We start from the raw sequence: 21,732 nt of genomic DNA, 5'->3' as shown, positions 1-21,732 counted from the left end.
TAACATTTTTCAAATACTTGTTCAATATTTTATTTAGTGCCTGATTAAAAAAATATATACATCGTCAATTTTTTTATCATTTTTCTAATACATGGTCAACATTTTTTCTATACATATTTAACATTTTCCAAATGATTGATTAACATTTTTGAAATATTTGTTCAACATGTTCAAATATTTTTCAATGTTTTTTAAATAATTGTTCAATATTTTTACAATAGTTGTTCAACATTTTTCAAAAAAAAATTGTAGACTGTGTTTTGTACTCTCTCTCTCTCTCTCTCTCTCTATATATATATATATATATATATATATATATATATATATAATATTTTAAAGTATAAAAAAAGTACAAAAATAAAGCAGAAAATAAAAGCAGAAAACGTTAAAAAACAGAAAAAGAGGCTGTCGTCTCCCGCGCTCGTGGGACGCCTAGCTAACTCGCCCCTTCGGCGAGTTGGAAGCTGTAGTCGCTGAAGGCGAGATATAGGGGCGCCCAGGTAATCATTTTTTAAAAAAAAATGCTCAAGAGGCCTACGGGCAGTGGCGGAGACGGGAGGACCAGCAGAGGCCACTGATTTGGTACTAATATAACAATGAATAGTGCAGAATTTAGGGAATAATACATGCATTAGTGTAGTTTAGCCATTGTAATCCAATGTTTGTGTCATATTTGGCCCCCCTAATCTTTAATTCCTGGCTCCGCCACTGCCTACTGGGGTACCATGGAGAAAAGAGAGTTAGCGGCCGAGGGTTAATGGCATGGCCCTCTTGTCAGTCCCAGTGTTGGGTTGACCAAAAGTTCAGACCATCAGACCCGAACTTAACAGAAAAATAGCGAATTTAGGTGATTTTTTTGTGGGTAAAATTTAGGTGAATTTGAGAGGCACCTAAGGGCCAGCCAAGAACACTGCCATAGGCTGAATCAAATAAACCACGGACGCATGAAAATGCAGCAACTCGTGTCCGGAGACATTGACCTCACCATGTTCAGAACTCTGGTCTCATTGTGAAAGCACACAGTTCATCTTCTGCTGATGGACTGAAACTTTCAGCAGAATAACTCAAGTGCTCAACTCACTGCAGCTAGCAACGTTGAAATAGTGGCCATTGTCAACGCATTATTTACAGACTAATGTCACCGTGTCATTGTTCAAACAGTTTCGGAAGTACAGAATGTTGCAATCAATGAAGCCTACCAATTTAACTTGTCGTGGTGCGAGTAGATGAGTCGACAAGGGGCGGATCATCAACAAATCAAGATCAGAAGAAGCATGGATGACAAGATCAAGATTAGGGAAAGATTGTTAGATGTAATCTTGATTAGTTTCCTTGTATTAGGTGAGTTCCTGCGCTCCGTGTCCAAGTAGCGTACTAGTCAAGTCCTTCACGTTGGCTGAGTCTTTCTAGAACGTGGCCGTGTGTTGGCTGGTTGAGTCCGCGTAGGTATAGGACTAGAGTTGTTAGGTCGGTTGCTTGACGCATATATATATATATATATATATATATATATATATATATATATATATATATATATATATATATATATATATATATATATATATATATATATGCACAGGTCTGGTCTGGGTTTTGTATCGACAGAGAAAAAGAAAAAAAAAATAAAAAGAAGAGACGCACGACACGTGCGTTTGGCAAAAGTTTTTGCGTGTGCTTGTGTTCATCTATAATTTGATGTGATCGATCCTATGGGCAAAATCCCAACAATTGGTATTAGAGCAAGGTTGATTTGAAGCTGCGCTTGCCCCGGGGTCGTGACCCGATTAGCGCCTCGGGGCGGGCGATATGGTCGCTGGGTGGTGCAGCGACGAGGAGCCGCAGGCCATGAAGTCACTGGATCATGCAGCGGCGAGGAGGATCATGCGATCGTCGTTCGATGGAGCGACAAGGAGGGAGACGGCGGGCTGTCGTCGGCAAGGCAGTGGAGGAAGATCGTTGACAGGAGCGGTGGTGCCAAGGTGTGATGCCGGAAAATCGTCAAGATCTTCATCCGGGAGTTAGAGTCAAGGAGTCGTGCGGGTTAGTCGTCGTCGTCGTCATGTCCAAGTGCTTGTCTGTGTGAGGAGGCGTTGAAGATGAAGCGCATCCAGGTCATCTATGTGTCTCGACCAGAGGATCAAGTTCAAATATGTGGGGGCGGTAAACCAGTGAAGGTGAGTCTCTTCAATGAGGTCATGTCTCTACATGAGGCTGGAGTGCATGGTGTAGTGCACAGGGTGGTGTGATCCACAAGGAGTCGGCATGTATCTCGCTAGGGTGAATGGTCAAGTTCATCGGGTGGGGTTTTTCACAGGTTACTGGCGAGGCTGGGTAGTCCAAGATATATTTGAGGTGGTCCGTAAATTCGTCAAGTTAAAATTGAGGAGAGATTGTTGCAATCAATGAAGCCTACCAATTTAACTTGTCGTGGTGCGAGTAGATGAGTCGACAAGGGGCGGATCATCAACAAATCAAGATCAGAAGAAGCATGGATGACAAGATCAAGATTAGGGAAAGATTGTTAGATGTAATCTTGATTAGTTTCCTTGTATTAGGTGAGTTCCTGCGCTCCGTGTCCAAGTAGCGTACTAGTCAAGTCCTTCACGTTGGCTGAGTCTTTCTAGAACGTGGCCGTGTGTTGGCTGGTTGAGTCCGTGTAGGTATAGGACTAGAGTTGTTAGGTCGGTTGCTTGACGCATATATATATATATATATATATATATATATATATATATATATATATATATATATATGCACAGGTCTGGTCTGGGTTTTGTATCGACAGAGAAAAAGAAAAAAAATAAAGAGAAGAGACGCACGACACGTGCGTTTGGCAAAAGTTTTTGCGTGTGCTTGTGTTCATCTATAATTTGATGTAATCGATCCTGTGGGCAAAATCCCAACACAGAATGGTGATGCCAACGCATACAAGTTTCCTGAACCCATATTTCAGCGAACCAAGCTGGGTTTTCCTGAGCCCATATTTCAACGAAAGGAACTGAGTTATAATGCCGTGGCGGCGACACATTCCGACGAGGTGGACATGAAGGAGACTTCTAGGTGTCCTGGCTCTGGTATCTCTCTGCTATGCATCGACATCCGCGTACTGCAGCGCCATGTAGGCTGAGTTGGCAGAAAAAGTGTTAAGCAGTTAGGCATCAGGTGTCACAGGTACCGCAAGAAGCTTAAATAAGAAGATACTAGAAAAAAAAGCTGACGTACAAAACCTCAAAACAATGTAATGTGTTGTGAATATAGAACCTGAATTTGGTTACGCGTTACTCCAAACAGTCACAGAACCTGAATTTAGTTCTGTGAAGCTGAACTAGGCAGACCGAACTCATTTGGGTCTTCAAGTTCAGAAGTTTTCCACTAGCGGCATGTAAAAGTTCAGTGCATCAAATTGAAGAACTAAACCATTTAAGTCAATAATTTCCATATCAAAGATCAGTGTGGATTTTTGACTAATGAAATGATTTCCTCCTCGACAAACCTTCTAGCATAATGTCGTGCCTGTTGAACGCCTACTGATCTGATTGAGCAACTTACAGCAGTTCAGAGTTCAGACTAACTGAAACAGATTAGCGGCAAAAGTTTCAGCAAACTGTTTTTGAGACTACTACTCGTAGTTTCGAACACTGTTTTCAGATTAGCACTCAACTACATGAAACCCATAATACCCATAACCTGAAACAGATTATCAAAAGTTTCAGACCAACCCGGTTTCAGTAATCTGTTTTTCAGAGTTCAGACTACTACACCCAAAATGTTCAAACAAAGGCAGATTAGCAATCAACTGACATGAAACTCGAAGTTGAAGATATGGAGGGGCTCTCACCAGGTGACCCGACGATGACGACCACGATGTGGAGGGTCTCGCCGCTGCGGGGCAGATCCACGACCAGTGGAATAAGCCGGCCATCATACGTGGGCAAGCACATGACGAGGTCGGCGACCTCCAGGTCCATGATTGCGAGGTCGCCCAGCCGCCTAGCCAGCTCGCTCCTCAGGCGGAACACGGACCTCCCACCGAACACGAACGTGCCGTGGGTGATGAGGCCCCCGTGGATGTTCGGCCACACGTACAAGATCAGCCGCGGCCGCAATAAGAGGTCGGGAAGCTGCAGTTGAGTCCCAAAGAACCATCTCATTATCAGGAGATCAAATACGAATTTCAGATGAGGAAGCAAATTTGGCAAGAACAGAGCCAAGAATTACTCCCAGGCGAATGAAACTAACACGATTTGCTATCTCTGTGGTCGTATTCCGATATTCAAGAACCCAATTCGCGCAAATTCGGGAAGAAATCAAGAAGCGGACATGGCGGACTCACCGGAGACGGACGTGGAAGGCGAGGTATGATCTCCCTGGCGGGGATGACCTCCACGACCCAGTGCATCATGGTGCTGATGTTGTTGATGTCGTCGATGTGGTCGACGCTGACGCCGTTGTTCCAGGGGCGGTACCTCCGGTTGGCGCGGAGGTTTCCGCCGTTGATGCTATTGAGGAAGAGGTTCTCCATCTGGACGGCCTGCCAAAGCATTAGATCCACCTCCGAGTGATAGTAGTTGCGCTGCTCGACGCGGCGCCCGCGGTGGCCGCGCCGCGCCGGCGCGGCCGTGGCGGCGAGGTAGCCACCGTAGGCGGCGCTCTGGAGGAGCAGGTAGTGGCCCTGGTACAAGTGCACCGCCCAAGCCACGTTCATCGACGCGTGGAGCCGGCGGAGGGAGACGCCAAGCCCGTCGTCGTCGGCGTGCAGGTACGTCCCGCGCCCGCGGCTCCGCAGCCGCACGTGCTGGCCGTCCTGGAACAGCTCCATCGGTCGCCGGTGAGTCGGTGACGCTGGAGAGCAGAGGCGCGCGGTGGAGACGTGGGGATGGTGGATTCTTGGTTTCTTGGGGCTCCGGCGACGAAGAGAAGATGGGAAGCCAAGAAGCGGGAGCTGTTGGATGAGACGGTTACGTTGGGCGCCAAACCGGAGTATTTCAAAGGTGGCCTGACGCCGTCGCCGTGCTCAGCTTTCGGCACTACGTGGGCTTGTGGGCCGTGCCGAGGAAACGTAATACTTCTCCACTACTATTAAAGAATCAAATAAAAACCTTTTTAGGTGCACCTCACAATTAGCCCCATAACACCGCACGAAAGATCCACAAATCTCAATCTAAGGGTCATCCTTGATCTAATAGCTCTATGATGTGCACTTAGCAATTTCCGATGACTGATCGTACTCCACCATCCATAAGCCTTCCCTCGAACTACCGGTCCGGCCTCCCCTGCGATCACGCAGCTGCATCGTAATCCCTCCTCCAATCACGTAACGCACACAGAAAAAAAGGATACCGATCTCCGCACAGAATGCTCCATCTCCAGCGCTGTCTCTTCTTCCCAACCCTCCATCTGGTACCCTGCTCCACCCTCGACGGGCTAATGGCGGCCAAAGATTGTGCTTCGGCTAGAGCGACTGCCCAGGCGCAGACAAGCGATGCAGTCAACACGGGGCGGCGGCGGCAACTTGATGCAGGGAATGGTGATGGCCAAGGCGTGCACTCCGGTGTGGCTGGCGTGGATCTGGCGGAAGGCTGCCGGATCGGGTCGACGATGGGTGGCGCCGGCGAGTCGGAGGGACAGCGGTGGCGGCTGAGCTCCTCCATGGCCTGTTGCGTTTCCGGGGAGAGGTAGAGCTTCGGAGGTGAGGAGATAGAGAAGAACGGGAGGAAGGGAGATGAGGAAGGGCAGGGGGCGCAACGGCCTTGACGGTGAACCTCCGGTGGCGATGGTCTCCGATGGGAGGCAGCGCACGGCACCGGCGCGAGCCTATGGGGCGGCGGCGGCGGCGGCGGCTTGGAGCTGCGGGACATTGGGCATTTTGGATACGTTTGGATGGCAAGCCAAAGGTTGTGCATATTAGGTATGTAGGGATCGGTATCATACCTACTTACAAAAGATTGGCATGATTTATCCTGCTGTTTCTCCATTACTATTTAAAGAATCAAACAAAAACTTTCTTAGGTGCACTCCACAATTAGCCCCATAACATCGCACGAACCATAAATACCGTACGATTAGATCCACAAATCTCAATCTAACGGTCATCCTTGATCTAATAGCTCTATGATGTGGACTTAGTAATTTCTGATGACTGACTGTACTCCACTATCCATAAGCCTTCCTGTCGGGGATATACCCCGCGGTATGACCCGGCCGGAGTCATAACCCGGCTGGGACTTGGTAAACCAGCGAGTATTAAACCGGCAGACAGTTAAGACAGATGGCTAAGACATACGGTAAACCGGCGAGTGTTAAACCGGCAGAGTTAAGACAGATGGTAGCACCGGCAGGTGTTAAGACAATCATAACCCGGCAGACCATGTTAAACCGGCAGACAATATTAAACCGGCAGACAATGTTAAACTAACAGACAATATTAAACCGGCAGACGTTAAGAAGCCCAGGAAAGGAAGTCAAAATAGTTTAAGTCTTATTCCGAGATGGACTCTTCATGTAACCCGCCCCTTCAACTTATATAAGGAGGGGCGGGGCTCCCCAAAGAGGGACGAGCAAGAAACAATCTCTAGGGCTAGACACAACTAGAGGAGAGCCAGTTTACGGCGACTCCCTCGTGATGATAATGAGATCTAGCCTCAAACAGCATGTAGGGTTGTTACCGGATGATGTTTCCGGGGGCCCAAAGCTGTCTAAACCCTTGTCTTGTATTGCGTCTCTCGATTCCGCTCAACCCCTCTCAAGCTACCACATAGATGCGTTGGCCTCACGACTAAGTCCTCACACTAAGGACATATGACGTGTTAATTCCACGACAGTTGGCGCCCACCGTGGGGCCCGCACGCGGTGGTATTGAGTTCTTGAAGGAATTTTTTCCAGGGATTGAGAAGGTCACGTTTGGCCGGATGAAGATGTGCCGGCGTAAAAGGATCCAAATCAGCTCCGAGTTCATCAGTTGAGATCGAAATAATTTTCAGTGGCTGTCCCGTGTGCTGCTGCGATTGATCTTCTTAAATCGTCGGTCCACGGCCGACTATGTTGAAGAAAAATAAAGCAAGATACCGCCAAGTGGAGGGATCAAGTCCCAAAAAGTTGTCTATGGAAGTTTGCGCCAAGTTGAAAACATCATGGTGGCACGTACAGATTCATAGCCAGCTGAGGAATTTTTTTGGTGATGGTGGTTTCAAGATTAGAGAAAAAGAAGAAACAGAGATGGATTCGTAGTTGACTACGACCCGGAGTGACCCTGGCATGGACGTGGACTCGGCCGCCGTGGTGCTGAACCGTCGCGGCCTCGCGGGCCGCCTTGCTTCGCCTGGACTACTTCGCCTGGAATACTGGCTGCCCCGGGCCATCCGTAGGGCCTTGCTTGCAAGCCACCTCAGTCGCCCTGCTGTCATGTTGGCCTTGGCATAATTCGAGTCACCGCTGTGGTCTTAATCCGTTTCAGCCTCGTGCTTCATCTATTGTTACAAGTTGCTGCGACGGCACGTTGACCCGGATCACCATTCTAGCTGCGACCCACACCGCCTCCTTACGTGGTCAAGCTGCTGATTTGCCTCTGCTTGTGAGCCACCTCGCCCCTCCGTGGTTCTTTCAAACCGCCGACAGCTGCTGTAACCCGCGGCCCGCCTCGCCGGGTTCGTTTTTTCCGTCGTTGTGGCTATCGCCTATGACCCTGTTTCCACAAGCCGTCACGGTTCTTGCCAAGTTGCCGGTCTTCGCCGTCAGGGACGCGCCTATAAACCGCTCGGGACCACGCCCAGCATCCACCATCGAGGTCTCGCGTTGAGTCGCCGCAGCCACCGCGGCCTTGGAAACATTGCCGCTCCACGGGTCACCAAGTCGCCACTTCTGTCAGATTCCTTCTTTGCCAGCTTCCGACTCATCATCGCCAAGGTCATTGGGAATTGATTCGGACTCTGCCGCTTTGCTGATTTGCCTCTGCTTGCGAGCCACCCGGATGGCCTCGGCCGTCGAACCACCGCGGAAGACCTGCCGGTCGCGCAAGACTGCCTGCACAACTCCGCCTCGATGGTCTTTTGCCTCTGCGGGCTCAAGCCTCCCGCGCTAAACCGACGTCGCTCCTTGGCAGGTTATCCGTGAGCCGTTTTCCCACGGCTGCTACCTCTTGAGCACTGCGTTGGATTTCCCCGAAGAGGAGAGGATGATGCAGTAAAGTAGCGTAAGTATTTCCCTTAATTTTTTAGAACCAAGGTATCAATCCAGTAGGAGACCACGCACAAGTCTCTCGTACCTACACAAAACGATAGCAACTCGCAACCAAGGCTTAGGGGTTGTCAATCCCTTCACGGTCACTTACGAGAGTGAGATCTGATAGAGATAATATTTTTGGTATTTTTGATAGATAGATGCAAAGTAAAAAGTAAAGGCAAAGTAAAAACAAAGCAAGTAAATAAAGTGATATAGATTGATATGATGAGAATAGACCCGGGGGCCATAGATTTCACTAGTGGCTTCTCTCGAGAGCATAAGTATTCTACGGTGGGTGAACAAATTACTGTTGAGCAATTGACAGAATTGAGCATAGTTATGAGTATATCTAGGCGATGATCATGTATATAGGCATCACGTCTAAAACAAGTAGATCAAAACAATTCTACATCTACTACTATTACTCAACTCATCGACCGCTATCCAGCATGCATCTATAGTATTAAGTAAAAACAGAGTAACGTCGTAAGCAAGATGACATGATGTAGAGGGATAAATTCATGCAATATGGTAAAAACCCCATCTTGTTATCCTCGATGGCAACAATACAATACGTGCCTTGCAACTCGTTCTGTCACTGAGTAAGGACATCGCAAAATTGAACCCAAATCTAAGCACTTCTCCCATTGCAAGAACTACCAATCTAGTTGGCCAAACCAAAAAAGATAATTCGAAGAGACTTGCAAAGATAACTCAATCATACATAAAAGAATTCAGAGAAGAATCAAATATTTTCCATAGATAATACTGGATCATAAACCCACAATTCATCGGTCTCAACAAACACACCGCAAAAAGAAGATTACATCGAATAGATCTCCACGAGAGAGGGGGAGAACATTGTATTGAGATCCAAAAAGAGAGAATAAGCCATCTAGCTACAAGCTATGGACCCGAAGGTCTGAAGTAAACTACTCACACTTCATCGGAGGGGCTATGGTGATGATGTAGAAGCCCTCCATGGTGGATGCCCCCTCCGGCGGAGCTCCGTAACAGGCCCTAAGATGGGATCTCGTGGATACAGAAAGTTGCGGCAGTGGAATTAGATTTTTGGCTCCTGTTCTGATCAATCGGGGATACGTAGGTATATATAGGAGGAAGAAGTACGTCGGTGGAGCTCCGAGGGGCCCACGAGGTAGGGGGCGCGCCTAGGGGGGCCTCCACCCTCGTGACCACCTCTGGCACTTCTTGGAGTAGGGTCCAAGTCCCCTGGGTCACGTTCGGTTGGAAAATCACGATCCCGAAGGTTTCATTCCGTTTGGACTCCGTTTGATATTCTGTTTCTTTGAAATACTGAAAAAGGCAAAAAACAGCAATTCTGGGTTGGGCCTCCGGTTAATAGGTTAGTCTCAAAAGTAATATAAAGGTGGAAATAAAGCCCAATATAGTCCAAAACAGTAGATAAAGTAGCATGGAGCAATCAAAAATTATAGATACATTGGAGACGTATCAAGCATCCCCAAGCTTAATTCCTGCTCGTCCTCGAGTAGGTAAATGATAAAAAAAGAATTTTTGATGCGGAGTGATACTTTGGCATAATCAATGTAAATCTTCTTAATTGTGATATGAATATTCAGATCCGAAAGATTCAAGACAAAAGTTCATATTGACACAAAAATAATAATACTTCAAGCATACTAATCAAAGCAATCATGTCTTCTCAAAATAACATGGCGAAAGAAAGTTCATCCCTACAAAATCATATAATTAGGCTATGCTTCATTTTTGTCACACAAAGATGTTCCCAACTTCTATACCCCCGATGACAAGCCAAGCAATTGTTTCATACTTAAATAATCTCAAACTTTTTCAACCTTAACGCAATACATGAGCGTGAGCCATGGATATAGCACTATGGGTGGAATAGAATATGATGATGGGGATTGTGTGGAGAAGACAAAAAAGGAGAAAGTCTCACATTGACGAGGCTAATCAAAGGGCTATGGAGATGCCCATCAATTGATGTCAACATGAGGAGTAGGGATTGCCATGCAACGGATGCACTAGAGCTATGAATGCTCAACAAAAGAAAACTAGTGGATGTGCATCCAACTTGCTTGCTCACGAAGACCTAGGGCATTTTGAGGAAGCCCATCGTAGGAATATACAAGCCAAGTTCTATAATGAAAAATTCCCACTAGTATAAAAAGACAACTTATGAGACTCACTACATGAAAAACAAGGTGCTACTTTGAAGCACAATATATGAGACTCACTACGTGAAGAACAAGGTGCTACTTTGAAGCACAATATATGAGACTACATGAAGAACAAGGTGCTACTTTGAAGCACAAGTGTGGAAAAAGAGATAGTAGCATTGCCCTTTTTATATATATATATATATATATATATATATTTTTGGGCCTTTTCTTTTTTTTTGGCCTTTCTCTTTTTTTTATTTGGGCAATGCTCTAATAATGATGATCATCACACTTCTATTGATTACAACACAAGGATTACAACTCGAAACTTAGAACAAGATATGACTCTATATGAATGCCTCCGGCGGTGTACCGGGATGGTGCAATGAATCAAGAGTGACATGTATGAAAAATAATGCATGGTGGCTTTGCCACAAATACGATGTCAACTACAAGATCATGCAATGGCAATATGACAAAAGTAATGCATGTCATGATGATGATGGTGGAAGTTGCATGGCAATATATCTCGGAATGGCTATGGAAATGCCATAATAGGTAGGTATGGTGGCTGTTTTGAGGAAGATATAAGGAGGTTTATGTGTGATAGAGCATATCATATCACGGGGTTTGGATGCACCGGGGAAGTTTGCACCAACTCTCAAGGTGAGAAAGGGCAATGCACGGTACCGAAGTGGCTAGCAAAGGCGGAAAGGTGAAAGTGCGTATAATCCATGGACTCAACATTAGTCAAAAGAACTCATATACTTATTGCAAAAATTTAGAAGTCATCAAAAATTCAAGTACTACGCGCATGCTCCTAGGGGGATAGATTGGTAGGAAAAGACCATCGCTCGTACCCGACCACCACTCATAAGGATGCACAAGCCAAGTACACTTCATGTTTCAAATTTGTTACATAACTTTAACCATACGTGCATGCTACGGGATTTGCAAACTTCAACACAAGTATTTCTCAAATTATAATCACCCAACTAGCACGACTATGATATTGTCACCTCCATATCTCAAAACAATTATCAAGCATCAAACTTATCTTAGTATTCAATTCACTAAAAAGAAAGTTTCACATATCTTGAACACCAAGTATATTAGCATTAAGCAAATTACCATGCTATTAAAGACTCTCAAAATAATCTAAGTGAAGAATGAGAGATCAAATAGTTTCTTTAAAACAAATCCAGCACCGTGCTCTAAAAGATCTAAGTGAAGTACTAGAGCAAAATTATCACGCTCAAAAGATATAAGTGAAGCACTATGAGCAAAGCTATCAAGCTCAAAAGATATAAGCGAAGCGCATAGAGTATTCTAACAAATTCCAAATCATGTATGGCTCTCTCAAAAGATGTTTACAACAAGGATGATTGTGGTAAACTAACAAGCAAAGACACAAATAATACAAGACACTCCAAGAAAAACACATATCATGTTGGTGAATAAAAATATAGCTCCAAGTAAATTACCGATGGAAGTGGACGAAAGAGGGGATGCCTTCCGGGACATCCCCAAGCTTTGACTTTTTGGTGTCCTTGGATTATCTTGGGGGTGCCATGGGCATCCCCAAGCTTAGGCTCTTGCCACTCCTTGTTCCATAATCCATCAAAAGAATTCACCCAAAACTTGAAAACTTCACAACACAAAACTCAACAGAAATCTCGTGAGCTCCGTTAGAAAAAGAAAACAAAAGACTACTTCAAGGTACTGTAATGAACTCATTCTTTATTTATATTGGTGTTAAACCTACTGTATTCCAACTTCTCTATGGTTTATAAACTAATTTACTAGCCATATATTCATCAAAATAAGCAAACAACACACGAAAAACAGAATCTGTTAAAAAAACAGAACAATCTGTAGCAATCTGTAACTAACGCAAACTTATGAAACTCTAAAAATTCTACAAAAATAGGAAGTCCTGGAAAATTTGTTTATTGATCCGAAGCAAAAAGAATCAACGCAAAAGCACGTTCCTGTGATTTATCATAACTAAATTCGTGCGCGCAAAGTTTCTGTTTTTCAGCAGAATCAAATCAACTATCATCGTAGGTTATCCTATAGGTCCTACTTGGCAAAAACACTAATTAAAACATAAAACCACATCCAAACAGAAGGTAGATGGATTATTTATTCCTAAACAGAAGCAAAAACACAAAATAAAATAGGGTTGCCTTCCAACAAGCGCTATCGTTTAACGCCCCTAGCTAGGCATAAAAGCGAGGATAGATCTAGGTATTGCCATCTTTGGTAGGCAATCCATAAGTGGCTCTCATGATAGATTCATAAGGTAATTTTATTTTCTTTCTATGGAAGTGTTCCATACCCTTCTTTAAGGGAAATTGGAATCTAATATTCCCTTCCTTCATATCAATAATTGCACCAATCGTTCTAAGGAAAGGTCTACCAAGAATAATAGGACATGAAGGATTGCAATCTATATCAAGAACAATGAAATCTACGGGCACATAATTCCTATTTGCAACAATAAGAACATCATTAATTTTTCCCATAGGTTTTTTAATAGTGGAATCCGCAAGATGCAAGTTTAGAGAGCAATCATCAAAATCACGGAAATCTAGCAAATCACATAAAGTTTTGGGAATAGTTGAGACACTAGCACCCAAATCACATAAAGCATGAAACTCATAATCTTTAATTTTAATTTTAATAGTAGGTTCCCACTCATCATAGAGTTTTCTAGGGATAGAAACTTTCAACTCAAGTTTTTCTTCATAAGATTGCATCAAGGCATCAACAATGTGTTCGGTAAAGGCTTTATTTTGACTGTAAGCATGAGGAGATTCTAGCACGGATTGCAACAAGGAAATACAACCAATCAAAGAGCAATTTTCCTTGAGATCCAAAATAGTGGGTTTAGCAACATCACGGTTTTTATTTACATCAATCCCACTTGCATCAATTTCATCATCAAGATCTAGAAACTCCGAATTCTCAAAACGCCTTCTAGGTAAAGGAATATAATCTTCAGATTCATCAAGATTCATATTGCAAAACAATGATTTAATGGGGGACACATCAATAAATTTTAGATCTTCATCTTGATTTTCATAGGGATTGGAAGAACATGCTTTAATAAAGGCATCTTTGGAAGCACGCATCCTAGTGGTTCTTTCCTTGCACTCATCAATGGAAATTCTCATGGCTTTGAGAGACTCATTTATATCATGCTTAGGAGGAATAGATCTAAGCTTTAAAGAATCAATTTCAAGAGAAATTCTATCAACGTTCCTAGCCAAATCATCAACTTTAAGCAATTTCTCTTCAAGCAAAGCATTAAAATTCTTTTGTGAATTCATAAACTCTTTAACACTACTCTCAAATTCAGAGGGAATCTTATTAAAATTTCCATAAGAGTTATTGTAGTAATTTCCATAATTATTAGAGGGATTACTAGGATAAGGCCTAGGATTAAAATTCCCTCTATAAGCGTTGTTTTCAAAACTATTCCTACCAACAAAATTCACATCCATAGGTTCATTATTATTCTGAAGCAAGGTAGATAAAGGCATATCATTGCGATCAAGAGGGGTATTTTTAGGAGCAAACATCTTCATAAGTTCATCCATCTTTTCACTCAAAACATTGATTTCTTCTATAGCATGCACTTTCTTACTAGAAGATCTTTCGGTGTGCCATTGAGAATAATTAGCCATAATATTATCAAGCAATTTGGTAGCATCCCCTAACGTAATTTCCATAAAAGTGCCTCCCGCGGCCGAATCTAAAAGATTTCTAGAAGCAAAATTCAATCCGGCATAAAAATTTTGTATGATCATCCATAAATTCAAACCATGAGTAGGGCAATTGCAAAGCATTAATTTCATTCTTTCCCAAGATTGGGCAACATGCTCATGATCAAGTTGTTTAAAATTCATGATGTCGTTCCTAAGAGTGATAATCTTAGCGGGAGGAAAATACTTAGAGATAAAAGCATCTTTGCACTTGTTCCAAGAATCAATACTATTTTTAGGCAAAGATGAAAACCAAACTTTAGCACGATCTCTAAGTGAAAACGGGAATAACTTCAATTTGACAATATTGTTATCCGTATCTTTCTTCTTTTGCATATCACACAAATCAACAAACTTGTTTAGATGAGTAGCGGCATCTTCACTAGGAAGGCCGGCGAATTGATCTTTCATAACAAGATTCAACAAAGCGGTATTGATTTCACAAGACTCATCATTATTAAGAGGAGCAATCGGAGTACTAAGGAAATCATTATTATTGGTATTCGAGAAATCACACAATTTGGTATTATCTTGTGCCATGGCAACAAGTAATCCAACACACAAGAAAACAAAAAGGCAAAGAGAAAAAGGCAAACGGGAAAGAGAGGAGGAGATTGGGAAAGAGAGGGCAAATAAAACGGCAAGGGTGAAGTGGGGGAGAGGAAAACGAGAGGCAAATTGCAAATAAAGTAATGCGAGAGATAGGGATTGCGATGGGTACTTGGTATGGTTGACTTGCTTGTGTGAGCCTCCCCGGGAACGGCGCGAGAAATTCTTCTTGCTACCTCTTGAGCACTGCGTTGGATTTCCCCGAAGAGGAGAGGATGATGCAGTAAAGTAGCATAAGTATTTCCCTCAATTTTTTAGAACCAAGGTATCAATCCAGTAGGATACCACGCACAAGTCTCTCGTACCTACACAAAACGATAGCAACTCGCAACCAACGCTTAGGGGTTGTCAATCCCTTCACGGTCACTTACGAGAGTGAGATCTGATAGAGATAATATTTTTGGTATTTTTGATAGATAGATGCAAAGTAAAAAAGTAAAGGCAAAGTAAAAACAAAGCAAGTAAATAAAGTGATATAGATTGATATGATGAGAATAGACCCGGGGGCCATAGGTTTCACTAGTGGCTTCTCTCGAGAGCATAAGTATTCTACGGTGGGTGAACAAATTACTGTTGAGCAATTGACAGAATTGAGCATAGTTATGAGTATATCTCGGCGATGATCATGTATATAGGCATCACGTCCAAAACAAGTAGATCGAAACGATTCTGCATCTACTACTATTACTCCACTCATCGACCGCTATCCAGCATGCATCTAGAGTATTAAGTAAAGACAGAGTAACACCGTAAGCAAGATGACATGATGTAGAGGGATAAATTCATGCAATATGATAAAAACCCCATCTTGTTATCCTCGATGGCAACAATACAATACGTGCCTTGCAACTCGTTCTGCCACTGAGTAAGGACATCGCAAAATTGAACCCAAAGCTAAGCACTTCTCCCATTGCAAGATCTACCAATCTAGTTGGCCAAACCAAAAAAGATAATTCGAAGAGACTTGCAAAGATAACTCAATCATACATAAAAGAATTCAGAGAAAAATCAAATATTTTCCATAGATAATACTGGATCATAAACCCACAATTCATCGATCTCAACAAACACACCGCAAAAAGAAGATTACATCGAATAGATCTCCACGAGAGAGGGGGAAAACATTGTATTGAGATCCAAAAAGAGAGAAGAAGCCATCTAGCTACTAGCTATGGACCCGAAGGTCTGAAGTAAACTACTCACACTTCATCGGAGGGGCTATGGTGATGATGTAGAAGCCCTCCGTGGTGGATTCCCCCTCCGGCAGAGCTCCGGAACAGGCCCCAAGATGGGATCTCGTGGATACAGAAAGTTACGGCGGTGGAATTAGATTTTTGGCTCCTGTTCTGATCGTTCGGGGATACGTAGGTATATATAGGAGGAAGGAGTACGTCGGTGGAGCTCCAAGGGGCCCACGAGGTAGGGAGCCGCCCAGGGGGGGTGCCCTCCACCCTCGTGACCGCCTCTGGCGCTTCTTGGAGTAGGGTCCAAGTCTCCTGGGTCACGTTCGGTTGGAAAATCACAATCCCGAAGGTTTCATTCCGTTTGGACTCCGTTTGATATTCTGTTTCATCCAAATACTGAAAAAGGCAAAAAAATAGCAATTCTGGGTTGGCCTCCAGTTAATAGGTTAGTCCCAAAAGTAATATAAATGTGGAAAATAAATCCCAATATAGTCCAAAACAGTAGATAAAGTAGCATGGAGCAATCAAAAATTATAGATACGTTGGAGACGTATCAACGGCCAGCCTTGCTTCTGCTACAAATCGCTGACCCATCCGCCGCTGACTCGCCACGCGCCTCAAACCGCCCCGCTGACTCACCGGCTGGGGCAGTCGCCGCGTGCCTCCGCCGAGCGCCTGCGCTGGCATCTGAGCCACCCCCACTGTTGCGGCCTCGCACCACAGCCTCGCGCCATCCATTCCTATGCCAAGTTGCCGCCAGGCCGTTCCGCGCTTGCGCTGTCCCAAGACTACTGCGGCGCCCTGCTGTTTCAATTCGCCATCAGGACGAGCAACCCACCCTCGTGCTGCCTCTGCTTCAAACCGCCACCACCGAGTTGCCGCTGGTGCCAGAGTTGAGCTGATTCACCTCCGCTTGACTGATCCGCCTTGCTGCACATGAGTTGCCATGGTCTCGCAGCCGGCTACTGTGGTCAAATGACCGGATCCCTGTGTCAACCATGCGCCAGGCCGCTTTACCCCGTCTGCCATTGCCGCGAGTTGCCGTCCGCCCTGGCCCTGCTAAGTCGCCGAGTGGCCGCACCTTCTCCCCTGGAGCCGCCATGTTGCGGGCCTTGTTTTCAACCCGCCACGGGTGCGGCCTCGCCTCCAGCTTCAAATCGACGTGCCTCCCTCAACTCGCCAACCATGCTGCAGTTGCGTGACCATAATCCGTTGGGGAGGGGGCACGCCTCAAACCGCCGACGCGCCAAGTAGCCGCCGTGACCCGACCCAAGACGGGCCCCCTCACCAGTCGTGGAAACCGCCTTGCGCTCACGACTCGGCCATGCCTCTACAACCCGGCGCCGAAACACCACCGCGGCCTCGACCCGCTGTTCCTGCTGTGGCTCTCACCTTCGAATCATCTTAACCGCCGGTGTCGCCGTAAACCGCCCGCACACTCACTCCGCATGCCCGGGATGGGTCACTGCTCACGGCCACTGCCTGCACTGCACCCCGCAGCTCTGCCTGGTGCCCCCCTTGTCGCCCCGCTGTCGCCATGGGGTGCCTCGCCCTGCCTTGGTCGCCTCCATGGCACGGCCGAGCCTCGCCTCCCCTCGCGCGGGTGCCTGGTCGTGCCCCTCCAGTGGCGCTCACTCCGCTCTACGCAGGACCGCATCCGAGCGTCTCCTCCTCGCGCCCCTCTGTGGCCGCGCCCGCCGGCTCGGCCTCGCCCTTCTCTGTACCCGCCGCGAGCCGCGCGCCTCTCCAGCTCCCGCGGCCGTTGCGCGCCGGCTCCACCAAGTTGACCGGCCCCCGGCCAAACCCGCTCCGATCCCAGCACTTGCGCCTAAACCGGCCACGGCCGCGCCTCGCCGCTGCCGCAGACGCATCCCGTCGACCCGCTGGGTTGAACCAGCCCTGTCGTTGTGCCCGGAGCAGAGATAAGAAAAAAGCTCTATGGACTCAAAAAAGATCTATGGACTCACCCAACAGAACATCAGGTGATATCCGTCTGGTTTTATTTTCATAGCACATATTAATTTTTGTGTGAACAATTACTTTGGCATGTGATATTTTTTGACGCAGGATAATTGTTCATTACAAATGAGGCGTTATATTACGGGCACGGAGCACGCGCTAGCAACATTCTACACAGGTGTTTCGTCCGTAACATACCACCCGGTGGATGAGCGTGCGCAAGCCGCCGTCCCTGTGGCCTGGTTTACATCAACATACCGGGCCGCACCTGTCTGCATGAGCTATTTATTGCGTATGAGCAAGTCACAGCTTGGGTAGCCTGGTTTTTCTTCTAACAAATGGGAGGAAAATTTTCATTCAGCCGCCATCCGTGCTAGATGGCTCGATGAACATGCATACAAGTCACCGCCATTACAGTTTGGTGAACTTCAAACAACCAGTTGGAAGGAACCATTGGCCGAGTTGCTGACACAATTCATACGGGATCATTTATAACCCGCTCTGTGGATTCACATTTATCAACACCAATGACATATATCTTTTTGCTATTGTCAAGTACAGAGAATCTCAAGACAACTCCCTAAGTCATCTTAAGACTCGGGGGCTATGATGATATGATTCAGCAAGTCTTGCCAGTTTCAGCAAATTCAAGTGCCCCAGGATGTTGAAGGGAAAGATAACCCGGTCCCGGAGGCTACTGTTATATTGATGAAAATTTAAAGGCCGTCAGAGAATTTCCGGCTCAAAATGTATATGACAAAATCCCGGCTCAATGAAGAAGTTCCGGGTCATCAGAAAGGATTCCGGTTCAAAATCCGGTCCAAAGGAAGTCAGTCTCACTGAAGCTCTCAAATATCCGGGTTAACATCCGGTTCAAGAAGAAATATCTGTTGCAAAGTTTGAGTTCTCATAAAAGTCAAAAGGGGCCAAAGAGAGTTTGTTGCACAGCACAACTCAAACATAGGCACCCGGCGAGCATAGCTCAAAAATATAGCACATGGGGGCTTCAGCTGACAAAGCGGAGTCCTGTCCATTAATCCGACTATCACGCCACAATACAGCTTGGGAGCTTCACACCCAAGGGGCCAAAGAGAGTCTGGATGCTATGCACAGCTCAAACATAGGCACCCATTGAGCACGGCTCACAAAGTTACTTGGGGCCTCTTTGTGCACTGCAACAAAGAGTTTGAGAGGACCCTTGTAATCTGCTATCAAGCACGGCTTGGAAGCCTGGTGTATTCACCTAAAACCCCGGGTTAACCTGCCTTCATCAAGTAAGCCACTCCTATCCAGGTAATCCTGGCATGACCCGTCAAACGTTTGACAAGTCAATCTTATACAGACCCTGAACTTGTCAAAGTTAAAACGACGATTGGTTAGTTGGAGGTCCATCTTAAAAGGCTTTGTCAAATGGTTTAACTCAGTGTCCTGGCAGCCTATGAAAAGCCTCGAATTTGGGCCTAGTAGCCCTTGAAAAGCCTCGACTACACGGTTTTATTTGCCTTTGTCAAGATTTTTTCTCTTTTTGATAAAATTTTATGTTGAACCGGCATCTATTGACTCGGCATGACTATCAGTCATCGAATTAACCCGGTGTTCATTAACCCGGCTTGACTTTCAACTACAAGTTGTCAGTACATAATCACTTATAATCTGGTGTTTATTGACCCGGCCTGGCTTTGGACTATAAGTCGCCAGTATATATTTGGATTGCGCCATTGGAATCATGCGCTTATAAATCATTGGGTATATTATTCAAATCTTTAATAGCCAACATGGCTGGATTTTTATTATGGTTATCAATAACCAATATTATGGTTGAGGTTTTCAAAGTCACTTTAGCGCAATGGCTATCATATTATCAACGGATATGATTTATTCTACAATGGAGGGAATAGTCCCGAGTCGCTGCAGGCTTACGACCCGGCACTTGGGGGCTACATTATTCAAATTGGGATTACATCAAATGTGCAAGTCCCATGTCACTGCCAGCATGCACCATGGCACTTGGCGGCTAATGCAAAGTCATTTTTACTGGCCTTATTGAAGACCCGACTCATCACATCATAATGAGCCGGCCCTTGGGGGCTACCAATTGCTACTGTCAACAATTTAAGGTACAAAGCTTTTTATTCATTATATTGAAGGACCCACTGCTCAGTTGATAAAGCACAAGGCTCTTAACCTTGTGGACGTGGATTCAAGCCCCATGATGGGGGTTACATTATATGATGTTATTTTCGTTGAAGTATATATCAAGTCCCAGCTCAACATTATCTTACTAAGACGGCCCTTGGGAGAAATACATCATTGCTCAAATCTACATGATTATATTTACAAAGTCCCTACTCATTATTGCATAATGACCCGGCCCTTGGGGGCTACACTGCTTGAAGTCTTTATGAGCATCAGGATATTTCAAGTCCCAGGTTGCTGCAAGCATGACAACCCGGCACTTGGGGGCTACATATATGGAGTATTCGGTTTTTTGCTAGTGACTAAGATGAACAACATGGATTTCTTCAAAGTGGCAGTAATTATATGGAAACAAGTCTCAAATCATCACCTTGTTCCGTTCAAGACTTGGGGGCTATAGGTAATATGGATATAAGAGAGAAATATCTTCCAATTTTCAGTTTTGAGCTAACCAGATTGACCCGGTGTCTGGAACAATTATGACCCGGCGTCGCCAACAATTATTGACCCGGCGTCACCAATCATGATGGTCTAGTGTCTGCAACAATCATGACACGGAATTATCAGTTTTTATAAACCGGCAGTCTTGGCAATGATAAACCGGCAAGTTCTACATCCTTAAACCGGCTGAAGATCAGATGATGTCAGCAAATTGATTATGAAGCTGGCTATTGACCCGGATTTTCTAGAAGGAAATGACAAGGACTTAAGGATGCTCAGGATTAGTTTAACATGGATAAATCCAAATTAAACTAGGGGCTAATGTCGGGGATATACCCCACGGTATGACCCGGCCGGAGTCATAACCTGGCTAGGACTTGGTAAATCGACGAGTGTTAAACCGGCAGCCAGTTAAGACAAATGGCTAAGACAGACGGTAAACCGGCGAGTGTTAAACCGGCAGAGTTAACACAGATGGTAGCATCGGCAGGTGTTAAGACAATCATAACCCAACAGACCATGTTAAACCGGCAGACAATGTTAAACCGGCAGACATTAAGAAGCCCAGGAGAGGAAGTCAAAATAGTTTAAGTCTTATTCCGAGATGGACTCTACATGTAACCCGCCCCTTCAACTTATATAAGGAGGGGCAGGGCTCCCCAAAGAGGGACGAGCAAGAAACAATCTCTAGGGCTAGACACAACTAGAGGAGAGCCGGTTTACGGTGACTCCCTCGTGATGATAATGAGATCTAGCCTCAAACAGCATGTAGGGTTGTTACCAGATGATGTTTCCCGGGGCCCGAAGCTGTCTAAACCCTTGTCTTGTGTTGCGTCTCTCGATCCCGCTCAACCCCTCTCAAGCTACCACATAGATGCGTTGGCCTCACGATTAAGTCCTCACACTAAGGAACCTGACGTGTTAATTCCACGACACTTCCCTCGAACTACCGGTCCCGCCTCCCCTACGATCACGCAACTGCATCGTAATCCCTCCTCCAATCACGTAACACACACAGAAAAAAAAGGATACCGATCTCCGCACAGACTACTCCATCTCCAGCGTTGTCTCTTCTTCCCAACCCTCCATCTGGTACCCTGCTCCACCCTCGACGGGCTAATGCCGGCCAAAGGTTATGCTTCGGCTAGAGCGACTGCCCAGGCGCAGACAAGTAATACAATCAATGCGGGGCGG

The 21,732-nt window shown here is 45.4% G+C and overlaps 1 protein-coding gene across 1 annotated transcript; it reads right to left on the bottom strand.

Moving 5' to 3' along the window:
• Window positions 1-2,851: 2,851 nt before the first annotated feature.
• Window positions 2,852-5,053, bottom strand: LOC123162808 (uncharacterized). Its single transcript, XM_044580569.1, has 3 exons — window positions 4,334-5,053; window positions 3,839-4,121; window positions 2,852-3,123 (listed from the first exon to the last, which is right to left on the bottom strand). Exons 1-3 carry the CDS (start codon window positions 4,817-4,819, stop codon window positions 3,086-3,088), a joined length of 807 nt encoding a protein of 268 aa, XP_044436504.1. The 5' UTR covers window positions 4,820-5,053; the 3' UTR covers window positions 2,852-3,085.
• Between the last annotated feature and the right edge of the window lie 16,679 nt (window positions 5,054-21,732).

The sequence above is a fragment of the Triticum aestivum genome, chromosome 7B, assembly GCF_018294505.1.
Source record: "Triticum aestivum cultivar Chinese Spring chromosome 7B, IWGSC CS RefSeq v2.1, whole genome shotgun sequence".
NCBI classification, from domain to species: domain Eukaryota; kingdom Viridiplantae; phylum Streptophyta; class Magnoliopsida; order Poales; family Poaceae; genus Triticum; species Triticum aestivum.
The sequence above is the reverse complement of the archived record's forward strand: the minus strand, read 5'-3'. Positions and strand labels throughout refer to the sequence as shown.

What these genes read in the sequence shown, in the direction of transcription:
- LOC123162808 (XM_044580569.1), bottom strand. Translation starts at nt 4,819, where the DNA reads ATGGAGCTGTTCCAGGACGGCCAGCACGTGCGGCTGCGGAGCCGCGGG. An exon ending in GCCTTCCACGTCCGTCTCCG is followed by an intron (nt 4,122 to 4,333) that starts GTGAGTCCGCCA and finishes ACTCAACTGCAG; the next exon opens with CTTCCCGACCTCTTATTGCG. An exon ending in CGTCATCGTCGGGTCACCTG is followed by an intron (nt 3,124 to 3,838) that starts GTGAGAGCCCCT and finishes CTGCCAACTCAG; the next exon opens with CCTACATGGCGCTGCAGTAC.